We start from the raw sequence: 13,830 nt of genomic DNA on the forward strand, positions 1-13,830 counted from the left end.
TTATCCAATTGGATTTATGATTCTGGACTAACTTTGTTTATTTGTTTTCTTCTTCTTATAGGCCAAGCTACTTGAACTCAGATGAGTTGGATCAGCAAGCTGGACCAAGGGTGAAATCGTCCAGATGAAGATGAAGCTCTTCAATTTATTTTTGAATTAATTGTTTTAGTTTAAAGACAATTTGGATTTCAAATTTTAGTTAGGGATATTTATCCCTGTTTTTCTCATATTGATGCAATACTTTTTTATTATTATTAATAAAGTTTTCTTTATTTTCGAAATTACTATTGCAAATTATGAGATTGAGCTTCATTTAATTATCTTCATCAATTATTACCACATTATATTTGTATGTTTGTATGTGTAAGTGTTTTTATTATTGATGCAAATTCTATAATATTTACAACTCTTCATAGAGTTATATTAAATAAACAATAGAAATTATTTCTATGTTTATTAATAATTGTTAATTCTAAAACAATTATTAAGAATTTGTTTAATAAAAGGATCTTTTGATCTGATAGGGGTGGAGAAAAGTTAAGAAAACTATGCAGTTCAACGATCTTTTATATCTAATGAACTCTGGATAGTATTCAACTCCACATAAACTCTATCACACTAAGAGAATCATGATTTTTACAACCTTTAGGGGTGGATCATAATCTCTATATACTTAGGGGTGGAGGTTATCCATAGTACCCTATATGTATATTCTTAGGGGTGGAGTCCATTACACAATTCCCAATGAAACACATATCTTGTTTAAACATGGAAGTAATATAATGAGTCAGCTATTGTCAATATAAATTCTTGATCTTGATTGTATGTTCCATTTCGTTTTTACTGTTGTAAGTAAAAGTTTGATACCTTTGAAAGTTCTTTGGAAAAGTTTCACACTACCTTAATTGAGTGGGAGAATTTTAAAGTTCTATACCCATCCTCATTAGGTCGATACTTGTGATAGGTACTTAAGAACACTACTGAAAAGCAAATCTAACCAGTCACATGGATAGGTATAGCTTATCAGAATTATGAGAATAAGATAAAGAACTCTAGTCCAGTCCATTCGAATGACTTGAACCTAGAATTCTTAATCCTCATAAAATTTTATGGTATCTTAATTTTGATTACTTTATCTCTGGCATGTATTTTTCACTTCAAATACTAGTATGCTATGTTGATGACTTAGTCTTAACTTAAAGTTTCAGACTAATACAAAAGTCACAACTAGGTAACTCTCTAAACAATCAGAGGTTAAAAGTATTATTTAACCAGACATCTGCTATTGAGTGGGAGCTATCTGAGATGTAATCAAATAAGGAACATTAGAAGATATTCAAGAAAGATTTATGAAAGTGATCTATATGTCAGATATTAAGGAACTGTGTATCAGTTATCCTTGTATCTCACCATCTAATTTTGATTTCTATGAGATGGTACTTACTTTGGGGGTGGAGGAATTATTGAATAATAATTCAAGCTCTACCAGAGAAGAATTGTAACTTGGTCTATTCGAAAATACCAGAAAGTTATATCACTGAAGAAAAGTCTACACTGTATTATCTCAATTACATATTTTAAAATATGAGAGATATGTCTTCTGTTTATTCAGATGTACTTTTAAAACAGTAAAAGATTTCAGTATCCCTTGATGAGTAAAGCATATAGTAAAGGATGTTTCATAAGAGTATTTATGAACTAGTTCCAGAAGTTTGGGTGGATTCAAATATACTACACTTGATCTGAAGATCAAGACATCAGATTGACCTATTTGCACAGTTTGTTTTATATTAGTGCAAGTGGGAGTTTGTTGGGTTTTATGCCCTAAATAAAACTCTTTACAATCTGATTAGTTATCAATATAAGAAATTTGAAGTGATTGATGTTTGCATGAATTTTACATGCTAATGGTTTAATATGTTTAATATGTTTATTACATTCATACACACAAAATCAGTTAAATCTAGATCATATGTTTATTAACAATTACAGTATCGTCAACACAGTGGAATGTGATTGTGATCATATGAATCAAAAGACTTGGTCCCTGTTTCATCAGTGTTATTGGATTTACACTAATGTGATAATCAGCGATGATGTGTACTTACACTTGGAGTAAGTGTTATGTTCTTTCCAGGACATTAGTAAAGTATACTAGTTTCGAATGTATGGAGTATACATTGGACTGGACCGATATTGCAACTAAGTTAAGATATTACAAACTTACCGTTATACATATCTTTCCAAGTCAATATCAGTAGTTGATCTTAAGATTAAAAGAATCTAAATCCTGATATGCTTGGGCTCAACTCAGGAGTGCTATTCATGTTCTTTGATTTATTAGTTAAACCTACTTTTGGGTCAGGGTGATACGTATATTTTGGGAACATGATAGTATGATTGAGTGGGAGTGCTGAACATAAATATGGAATCTATAGCTTCTAATGGTGTATAGAAGTCAAGTGATGATTCCCTTCGAGCTTAGCAAATAGAAGTAAATGGATGAGCTCTTGTTTAACTGACTAATTATTAGATCACTAAACACCATTTACAGGTAGCTAAGTGTTTTAAGGGGCAAAATACATTGAGGGGTGAGAACGGTAAAGAAATCCCATCTCGATGTAGATCATCTATATAGAGGATCTTTAAATCACAATAAGATTATAACAATGGTTAAATGAGATAGCATGTTGATATCGTGGAACATACAATATGCTCTATATAAGTCTGAGAGTGCAATTCTAAGTTCTAAGAGTGGATTCAACGAAGAATTAATAAGTAGGAATTTACTTGGTAAATTTAGTTCACTTATTGGAAGGTCAGCATATAGATCCATGGTCCCCATTCTAGTTGAGAACATTCTGCTTGTAAGACTCATTAATTGATTCGTGATTGATCAATTATAATTCTAAAGTTAGACTATGTCTAATTTTATGAATTTTCACTAAGCAAGGGTGAAATTGTAAAGAAAAGAGTTTCTAGGTTTATTTATTTATTAATGGACTTTATATGTCTAATTAATAATTAATTAAATGACAATATTATTTAATAATCTATTTTAGTTATTAAATAATTAGTTTTGGCATTTAAAAGGTTAGAATTGGAAAATTGGCATTTTTGAGAAAATAGAGATAAAATTTGATAAAACTGCAAAATCAAGTGAGGCCCATTATAACACCATGTCCGGCCACTTATTGTGGATTTTCAAATTAATATTTTCATTATTTTAATGCCAAATAATTCCTAACCTAAACCTAGTAGTTGCCTATAAATAGAAAGTGATGGCTCAGTCAAATCACAAGTTTTCAGATTAGCTTTCTGACAGAAATTTCTCTCTTCAGAAAAACTGAGCCTTCCCCACTTTCTATACCTGGCCGAAATCTTCCCTCTCTTTTCCCTTCATCAATTTCGTGACCCTAGTGAAAGAGTGAGTGCCCACACACAGCAAGCAGTAACTCAATCATAGATTGGAAGACTGTGAAGGATCAAACTTGAAGAAGAAGGACATTCGGGCTCAGATCTTGATTATACTCTGCTACAGAAAGGATTCGAGGGTTAGAGATCTGAGTGGAAGGAGACATTAATTTCGCTGCATCAATGTAAGGTTTTCTTAACTTTATATGTGTTTAATTTATCGTTTTAGAAAGTTCATATTTAGGGTGTTTAAACAACATACATGTGAGTAGATCTAAGATCCTGGTAAAATATTCCAACACTATGAACGTTCAGAACTCAGTACCGTGTTGGACACGGCAGTTAGGGGGACTCAGTATCGTGTTGGACACGACCGTTAGGGTTATGGTCAGGGGTATGGGCGTCTGATCATGACTGGGATTTATGTATGAGTATTATTATGCTTTTCTTACCGAGTCTGTCGACTCACAGTGCTATGTTTATGTGTAGGTAAGGGCAAGGCTAGAGCTGATGAACCGTGAGCGAGCCGGTGAAGATTGTACATGTCGGGGCGGTTAGGCCTGGAGCGTACGATCATCGGGTTAGCAAGGCTATTTTTGTAATTAGTCGCTAGGCGACAAGTATTTTGTATAGACAGTAAACTTTTGTAAATGGTTTTGTAATCGGGATCCCGAGTCTTTTGTATAAATATTTTACAAGTTTAATTAAAAAGCAAAATTTTTAATTAATCACGTTTTCCATAAACCTCGTTGATTAGCAATGAGCTGCACATCATGTTTAAAAATCACGTAATACGCCTATGCTAGTTAGGGTGTTACATCTCTCCTCTATAATTCGTGCCCTATAGTGAAAAGAGTACTTGTCCACACATTTTAATTCAATACTCAATCATAGTGTGGAAGATTGTGAAGAATTCCATCATCTAAGGAAAAACCAAGTTTAGATCTTTGTAATACTCTGTCATAGAAAGGATCAAGGGTTAGAAATCTGAACAGAATGAGTCATTATTATATTCCGCTACTACCAAGGTAAGATTTTCAATAACTTTATATGTGTTTATTTTAATTTTTTAAGAAATTCATACTTAGGATGTTAGATTATATTCCTATAATCAACATACATATTAGTAAATCTAGATCCTGGTAAAATAACTTCTAACAGGAGGATCTCAATCTCTTCCTGATTTGTGTTATAGAAGAGTATCTATACATACATATATTTTTAATATAATTATCATTTTTTGTTGTTGTTATTATTTAGAATAGAAAAAAAAAACATCTATGCCACAGCGTGATCTAGAGTTTGGGCGATTAGCACCGATTCCAGATGCTTGACAGACCACTCATCATAAGTAGGGCAAATGATGGGTGACTGACATTGCAAGAGAGACATGGATATATTTTTTAAAAATATATCTTCTTTATATGTTTTGTCTAAATAAATTATATAATTAACTTAAATATTATTGTGTAATTGGAGAAAATGACTACCATACGTGAGACACAACAAACACAGTTTACCCAAAATATTGAAGAGCTAGGCAATTCATGAATCATGAAGACGAAGATCTATCACTTGTGAAAACTATTTTTGGAAAACATCGTGGGCACCTAAAAGATTATGGGCATCTAATTAGCACAAGAGAGATGACATCACCACCTACGTTATACCTAGCCTCCTCCACCTCCGGTTGGTGTATATGTTAGAGCTGAAGTCATAAATGATATGCATGAGTATATTAGACAGTTGGAGGAACTGGTTCGGACAAATTCTGTGACTTCGAGATCACAAAATTTGCTTTAACAATCTGATCATCCCAGTGATGAAGGACTAAGTCGGTAGTTATGTTTATATGTAGTGTTTATTTCTTTCACTCTTTTATTATTATGTTTAATATTTAGGTAACTAAAATTATAACCTTAATAATGTAAAAAAAGAAGAAGAAAATTTATGGTACATTTATTAATGAATTTTACTTTTATCATTATTTGAGTAATATTAATGTCAAAATGTATAAGATATATTTAACATGGAAATTAATATTTATTATCCATATTTTCGGATGGAGGACATGTGTAAATCTAAGATAGTTTTAGCTTAGATGCTCTAGACCCAATCACAGGCGCAATCAAGATACTTGATTGGATCCATAGCAAAGTTAAGTGTTCTGAATTCTAGACAGATGACTCGTCCAGATAAGATACACCTCCAACACAACGTATGTTCGGATGGCATTGGACAAATCTTTCAAATGAGTAATTAATAGAAATCCAGATATCCAGCTCCGTATCAAAGTAATTTATTCCCAAATCTCACAATATCAGGGCTTTATTTTCAGGATTGTATCCAAGATTCGCATCTTCTGAATAAGGAAATAAAATAATTGTCAATCAAGCATTAATATGTCTTTATTATCAATAAAAGTAGGACAAAGTGTGATAACTCAACGTGATGTGGCCTCCACATCATCAGAAGATCAAAGCCTCACGGGCTGGGCCTTACCAAATCAACCCAAATTTCATTATACTATTTGTATTCGCCCCATCAGTGGACAATAACCCTAGCATTATAAATATATGAAAACTCATTCATGAAAAGGGATGCAAAGGGTTGGAATCTCATTGCTTGAGTGCTCAGACAAAATCTAGGGTTCAAACACTTATGTAAATCTTAAGGCTTTTCCAGTCTAAACACAATAATATTGACTTGTGGGATCTTTAACGCTCCAACCACATAAAACTCTATTTTGATTCTTCATTTATCAGATTTCATTAGCTTATCATATTTTATTGGTTTTTAAAAGTTTTGCTGAACAATAATGAATAAAAAAATAAAATGGTTTTAAAAAACAAAAATAGCATCTGCTCGCGATAAAAAGTTCTATATCAAGAACAATGTCCGCAGTATAAACGAGTCAGTTGGGCCAAATGAAAAGAAACTATCGAGAAAATTTCTAACTTTTACCGACAACACTTGCTCTCGGTATAGATTGAGAATTTCATTAATGTCATCGATAGAAAGTTTTTTCTAATGAGGACATGTCGTTGTTATAAGGCTGTACCGAGGACATTTAAACTTGTAATGATAAAATATCCTCGTTATAGACTTAATTTTTTGTAGTGATTTTTCCCTAACAGATAGAAAAGCTATGTTATGAGAAATGAAAGATAATTTTGTGCTCATCATCGTTAGAAGGTTTCTGAGTTCTAAAGTCTTTTGAGAAAAAACTACAAATAGATTGAATAATTATAGTGGGAGATGTGATGATGAAGCAAAACTAACACAGAATAAATCAATAAATCTAGATTAATACCACAACTACTAACCAAAATTTATCGTAAGCAAAATTATTTTCAGCACTATATAATATATTAAAATCTTCAACTAAAATTGAATAATAAGGTGGGATTTATATAAAATGTAAAAGACTTGCTCCTAAGCCAGGTTGTCTTTATTAATTGGATATACAAATGTGTTGGTTCGAAAGTCAAAGAATAACCACACTTAAGAAGTATATATATATAATAAACTCTATAATTTATAACTAATATTTACGTTACTTTTTTATTGCCACAAAGGATATATAATACTATAATGTAATAGTAGGTGGTGATGTAATAAATATATAAAAGAGAGTAATAGTATTTAGGCTAATTAGTAATTTTGTCCCCCGAACTTTGACATATACTAAATCGTGCCCCCTGAATTTTTTTGGCCGTTAAAAATTCACTTCGAACTACTGAGATTGTTAAATTTAAGGACTTTTGTCTAATTTAAATAAAAAAAATTTAACAAGGATGAAAGTTCAAGGGGCATGATTTAGTACATATTAAAGTTTGAGGGGCATGATTTGGTAGATATCAAAGTCTGGGGAGCATTGTTTAGTACATAAACAATCACTGAAACAGTAAAATTGAATGAAATTAGACAAAAGTTCTTAAATTTAACAATCTCAATAGTTCGAGGGGAATTTTTAACGGCCAAAAAAGTTCAGGGGCACGATTTAGTATATGTAAAAGGTCGGGGGGAAAAATTACTAATTAGCCTAGTATTTATTCTCCCTATATGACCATACTTTTATAAACTTCCTCACGTGTTATTATTCTTCTTTATTCATATTTATTTTTACATATATATTTTTATATAAAATATCTACATTTTTTATTATTAAGTATACATTATAATATTATAAAATCAATAAAAAATATTGTGTTAAGTAACAGTTAAAGTTAATGTAGAAAACCGAAAAATACTGTTAAACCAATAATTTTGTTATATAGCCACATTTTATATTTACGTACTTGTCACTCAATAAGTATATAAAATATATCTCATATGTATATCAACTTTTATTATGCATTAAACTTTAAAATTAGATAATTTTTTCTTTTTGAATTTGGTCATAAAAGTCTTTAATATTTTTCTTAATAATAATAATAAAAAAAATCTCTACTAAAATTCTGGTATATGGTTTCAAAATCATAATTTTTTTATCAATAATTCTACACAATATTAAATATATTTTTTTTGATAACACTCAATATTAATAATTGATGTAGTCATATTCGCCATAAATACTTTGACTATATAAATATTTTTGTCAAGTGGTGGTATACTTTTATAGAATGAAAAATACATTTACCTAACATGTTATTATCTTATATAATCCATGTCAATCCTTACTCCATAAATAATATATAATAGTCATACAACCACGCATTGTACTACATCTTTTTCTTCTGTAATTTGTCAAATAAATTAAAATTTTAAATGTCTAGAGATCCACAATGATGACTCCAAAAGATCGAAACATGGTTGAAAAAAACTCTGATGTAGAGACGAATAACAATGAAGTGGTCTTCATCTCTACTCCGGCAATAGGAATGCTAACCCCAACTGTCGAATTTGCTCGCCGCCTAGTAGATCACCATCCTAGCCGCCTCTCCGCTACCATCCTCCTCATCCCTGTCCCACAGTGGCCAACAATCAACGCCTACACACAATCCCTCCTCTCCAACTCATCATCATCTTCCTCCCCCAATCTCCGCTTCTTCCTCCTTCCCACCATGGACCCTCCCTCACCTAATCACTTCCACTCTTACGTAGCCCACATATCATCCCTCATAGAAAATTATAAACTCAATGTTAAAAATGCCATTTCCAGCCTCCGCCTTAGTCAACCTTTCAACTCCAATCAACAACGACGAATCATCGGATTGGTTGTTGACATGTTTTGTACGCCTATGATCGACGTGGCAGTTGAGCTTGGAATTCCCTCTTACCTTTTCTTTGCTTCACCGGCAAGTTTTCTCAGCTTTATGTTGGAGGTGCCGATTCTTGACTCGCAACTCAATTCTGAATCGCTTACTGAGTTTAGAGTTCCGGGTTTTGCTAATCCAGTGCCTCGATCGATTCTTCCCACGACAGTATTAAAGCGAGGTGATGGGTATGCATGGTATATTTATCATGGTCAAAGGTACACCCAAACAAAAGGTATAATTGTAAATACATTCACAGAGTTAGAGACCTTTGTATTGGATTCATTGTCCGAAAGAAATGTGCCTAAGGTGTACTCTATTGGGCCCATAATAGATTACAATGGGCCAGAGCAGTGGCATCCAGATAAAGCCCAACAGAAGAACGTGATGAAATGGCTCGATGATAAGCCTGTGTCGTCCGTGGTGTTCCTATGCTTTGGAAGCATGGGAAGCCTTAATGGGCCTCAAGTGAGAGAGATAGCTATTGGGCTCGAGCGGATCGGGTGTCGGTTCTTATGGTCATTACGCAAGGCTCCTAATGCTAAGTTGGGTCTCCCGAATGAATATGTTAATTTTGATGACGTGTTACCAAGTGGTTTTTTGGATCGTACGGTTGGGTTAGGAAAAGTGTGTGGGTGGGTCCCGCAAGTGACGATTCTTGGTCATCCGGCGATTGGAGGGTTCGTGTCGCATTGTGGTTGGAATTCAATTCTAGAAAGCTTGTGGCATGGTGTACCGATTGCCACGTGGCCAGTGTATGCTGAGCAACAGATGAATGCATTTGAGATGGTGAAAGAATTGGGATTAGCAATAGATATTAGGTTGGATTATAGGGAGGGTAGTGATTTAGTAATGGCAGAGGAGGTACAAAGAGCAATTGAGAGGTTAATGGCAAGTGATTGTGAGGTTAGAGAGAGAGTAAAATGTATGAAACAAAAGTGTAGGATGGCTTTGTTTGAAAATGGATCGTCGTATAAGTCACTAGGTGTCCTCGTTGAGAAATTGATAAGTAATTATTAGAGGCTGGAGCTCTCTTAGCAACGTACACAGATAGTCCCCTCTCTTATTTTCAAGCTAGAATAACCAAAAATTCTATAATGCACTCTTTTAATATACACTACTATCTGTTTCTATATTTGAGAAATTTTTTTAGTTTAATTTTTTTTTATGACGGTGTACATTATAATTATTTAAGTCAATTTATAAAATTTAGGAGAATTCAGAAAATTTTAACATGCTAAAAATAAAACTCAAACTGTTTGTTGCACGTATGACTCTTTTATTATATACACTTGTAAAATGAACTGTTTGAACATTATTTTTTATATTGTAAATTATTTCAAATTTTTTAAAATTTTACAAAATGTTTTAAATAACTATAACATATAGAACTATCAAAACATTAAACTATTTTTTTTTTTAAATGTCGAAATAAAAAAAAAGTGCATCAATTACATATTTTTTTTTTAAGGAAGTGCACTATAAAAGTACCTAATATATATATCATTAGTTTTCAACTTTTTAATTTTAATTTTATTTTTCAAATGAAAAAGCTTACATAGATTGTTAATTAATGAATTCCTCCCCCCACCCCTCTCTTAAAAAAAAAAACAAAAAATAAAAAATTAACTTTAACCCTAACATAAATCGCAAATCAGTAATAGCAAAACTCATAAAACCTTCACTTAGACCTTCGGAAATAGTAAATCCTCCATATCACCCTCGATGAAATGCCCACATTCATCTTTGAGCATCAAGTATTTTTTTAAGAAAGGCATTATATTTTGGGCAATTTTCATTTATATACAAGTAAATGTATAATATTATAAAAAATGTGCAAAAAAAACATAATTACTAATACTATACAATTTTATGAATATTTACAAATAAATGTGTATGTTTATAATTTTAACTTATTGATTACTTTCAATTAATTTTCTAAAAAAAACGCATAAAGCTAAATATGTAAATATAAAAGTTAATATTTATATTTTGATGTATTACTAAAATAATATGTTTACTAAAATTTAATATGAAATTAAAAAAAAGAATATGCAAACACATTTATAAATTTTATTTATATTTTATTAACAATACATTTAGATATGTTTATTAAACATTTGATTAGTATTATGAATGTTTATAATGTTATTATTAATCTAGTATGTTTATTATGATAATAAATATAATTTGTTTATTAAAATATCATAATAATTTTAAAATATAACATTTAAGTTTATTTATTTATCTATTTATTTAAAGAAACACTTTAAATAACACTTATGTTTATTAGTTATTAAAAAATGTATTTAAAAAATAAACGAAATTATAATTAAATGTAGCCTTATGTATAAACACTATGTTTATATAATTATTGCTAATGTTCATTAATTATTAATCTAATATATTTGTTATGATAATATTTGTGATGATATGTTTTTTTTTGACCAAGTATATGATGATATGTTAATATAATGTGTTTGTTAAAATTTAAATACAAATTTTTAAATAAAACATGTATGTTTATTATTTATTTTTACCATATATAGTTTGTACATAAAAATTAAGAATATATCTTTTATAGTTAATAAAATGTATGATAAATTGTAATTTTTTTTTTTTTTTTGCACATGTAATTTAAATACTATAATGTCTATAAAATTGTAAATTCTCCCTACTTTTTGGATTTTAATTGTTTTGATTGTTATCTCTGTTGAATATGGTTTTTTTCTCGATCCTTTTGATATTATTTTTCTAATGATTATTGATAAAGCGCTTGATATATTTTTTGGGAATTTAGGCTTACTCCCATTAATAAACATGATCATAGATTTCATCAATTTTTAAACCCAAGATATATTCAATTCATATCTATCCTCATGGAATGAATGCAAATCTTGATGTTGGAAGAATAATATTCAAACTATAAGTTTGAATCTTAATAATCAAAGATGTAGATCATGAGAAGATGATTATTAATAAGTTTTGATCATGGACACAACTAATAGATATGTTACTGTTGGTGCCTTGAAAGTGAATGTAAAGACACAGAATTAAATAACTTTGCAACTTTGTTATATTTAATGTTATATTATTTTATATAATATAATATTTAGGTTAAAAAAATTTTTGTTATATCTATTCTATATAAAGTGTGCCTATATAACAAAATTCTTGGTTTATGAGAAATTCATGGGTGACTTTTTATTTATATTAAAAATAAAATAATTTATGAGAAATTCATGGGTGACATGTCAAATTAATAAACTACAGTTATTATTATTATTATTATTATATGTGGCCTTCGTATATAAAATAATAGTGCTCATCATATTCATTCATCAATCTATATCCTTCATTTTAAGCTATCTATATATAGATATACTAGGTGATTGTTACGTGTCAAGCTACGTAGTGTTAGTTTTATTTAATGTTTTAGTTATTTATTTTAATTAATAATTAAAATAGTATAATTATTTGAACGATTTGTTTTATAAAAATAAAATATGTGTCAGTATATTTAGTAAGTAAAACATAGTTGTGTTATAATAATGTATTTTATTAATAGTAAAATGTACATTAATCTTCTAATTAAAAAAAGTTCTATTATCTCATTTCATATTTAATAATATCTACACAACTATATATTTATAGACTTTCACATTCTTTGCAAATTACTAATAAGCACCAATAATATTTTCATATTCTAATATTTTTCAACCTTCTCCTCTTGGTGGCAAAATTAAAAATAAGCACAAACATATAAGGTAAATACTAATTACAGCCCATTTCATCTTCTTTTTATTTTATCTATATTTTTCTTTTTTAAAAAATAAATAAAAAAAATTATTAATATTGATATGTGCCTAAGATCTTTTTTTTTAATTTAAAAAGAGATTATTAATATTTAAAAGATTGTTTAATTTTTTTGGGTTTAATTATTGGTTTATTTGTTACCGGGAGATCAAACCTAATCGTTAAATTTAACAGAATATTCTTTTATTTTTAAGTATATTCTGTTAAACCAATAAATGCCGTTAAATAGGCAATTTTAATATATAAAGATATAGATAGTTTTATAGATAAATTAAATTTAAATATATATAGTATTAATTGTAGTATATGGGTCGCCTCATGTTAAATCTCATATCCCTTTTGCTCCTATCTTCATTACTGATTACGGTTTCTGCTAATTTTTATCCAATTGCTAATCAACAGGATCATGATTTTATATTTAATCCACCTCATCTGAATGACCCAAATTTAGATCATCATCTCTTTGATCATGATCTGTACCCACAAGGAACCCAAAACGTTGTTCCTCCAGTGGTAGCTAGGAGGAGGAGGAGTAATCCCCACCATCACTCATGGCAAATTTATTACTTGGTATATGGCTTCTTTCGCCATTTATCTTTTTGTATGGGAGTTTTAAATTATTAATGTATTTTTTTCTTAAATCTTTCTTTCAAATATATGGCATTTAAATTATTACTATATAAAGATACTTTCGTAAAACAAAATAAATAAATAAAGACAACATTACTATAATAACAGTGATGTTCTTGATAAAGCAATATAGTTTCTTTTCTTACATATGCTGCAACAAAAAAGAATGTCAATCTTATTAATTTTTCCATGTTTTAGCTATTAATGCAAACCAGAAAAAGAAAAATATTTACTAAAACCCACCAAAACTTATCATAATTAAACCTGAGGCATTAGATGCAAAAAAAAAAAAAAAATCAGAGAGTACATTACAGTACTATTTTTGATCACGTGCTCACAAATTAGAAGCACAATTAAATATATTAGCGAAATAGTGACTAACATCCAAATTTTAGAGTTTACGAAAAATCTGCAACTGAATGAGGTAAAGACTACTACAATATTTACTTTATAAAAATTTTGTTTCAATATCTTACTATTATTAACACCATTTGATTTGGATGTAGAAAAAATAATTTTGGATTGAGGCGGCAATAAAAACAACTGATACTGTCCAGAGTTTTTATTACATGTCATGTGACGCTTGTCATAAAAAAAATAGATTTATACAATCGCAATGAAAAAATTATATGTGACAAGCCAACATGCAGCCAGGAAGGATTTCCTACACCACGATATATTACAAAAAACATATGATGTTATTGAAATTAAG

At 29.7% G+C, this 13,830-nt stretch overlaps 1 protein-coding gene across 1 annotated transcript; it reads left to right on the forward strand.

The window, feature by feature from the left end:
* The first annotated feature begins 8,073 nt into the window (after nt 1–8,073).
* On the forward strand, nt 8,074–9,921 carry LOC115696927 (UDP-glycosyltransferase 43). The gene has a single exon (XM_030623823.2). It carries the CDS (start codon nt 8,202–8,204, stop codon nt 9,690–9,692), a length of 1,491 nt encoding a protein of 496 aa, XP_030479683.1. The 5' UTR covers nt 8,074–8,201; the 3' UTR covers nt 9,693–9,921.
* Nucleotides 9,922–13,830: the final 3,909 nt, after the last annotated feature.

Source organism: Cannabis sativa, chromosome 7 (genome assembly GCF_029168945.1).
Source record: "Cannabis sativa cultivar Pink pepper isolate KNU-18-1 chromosome 7, ASM2916894v1, whole genome shotgun sequence".
NCBI lineage: Eukaryota > Viridiplantae > Streptophyta > Magnoliopsida > Rosales > Cannabaceae > Cannabis > Cannabis sativa.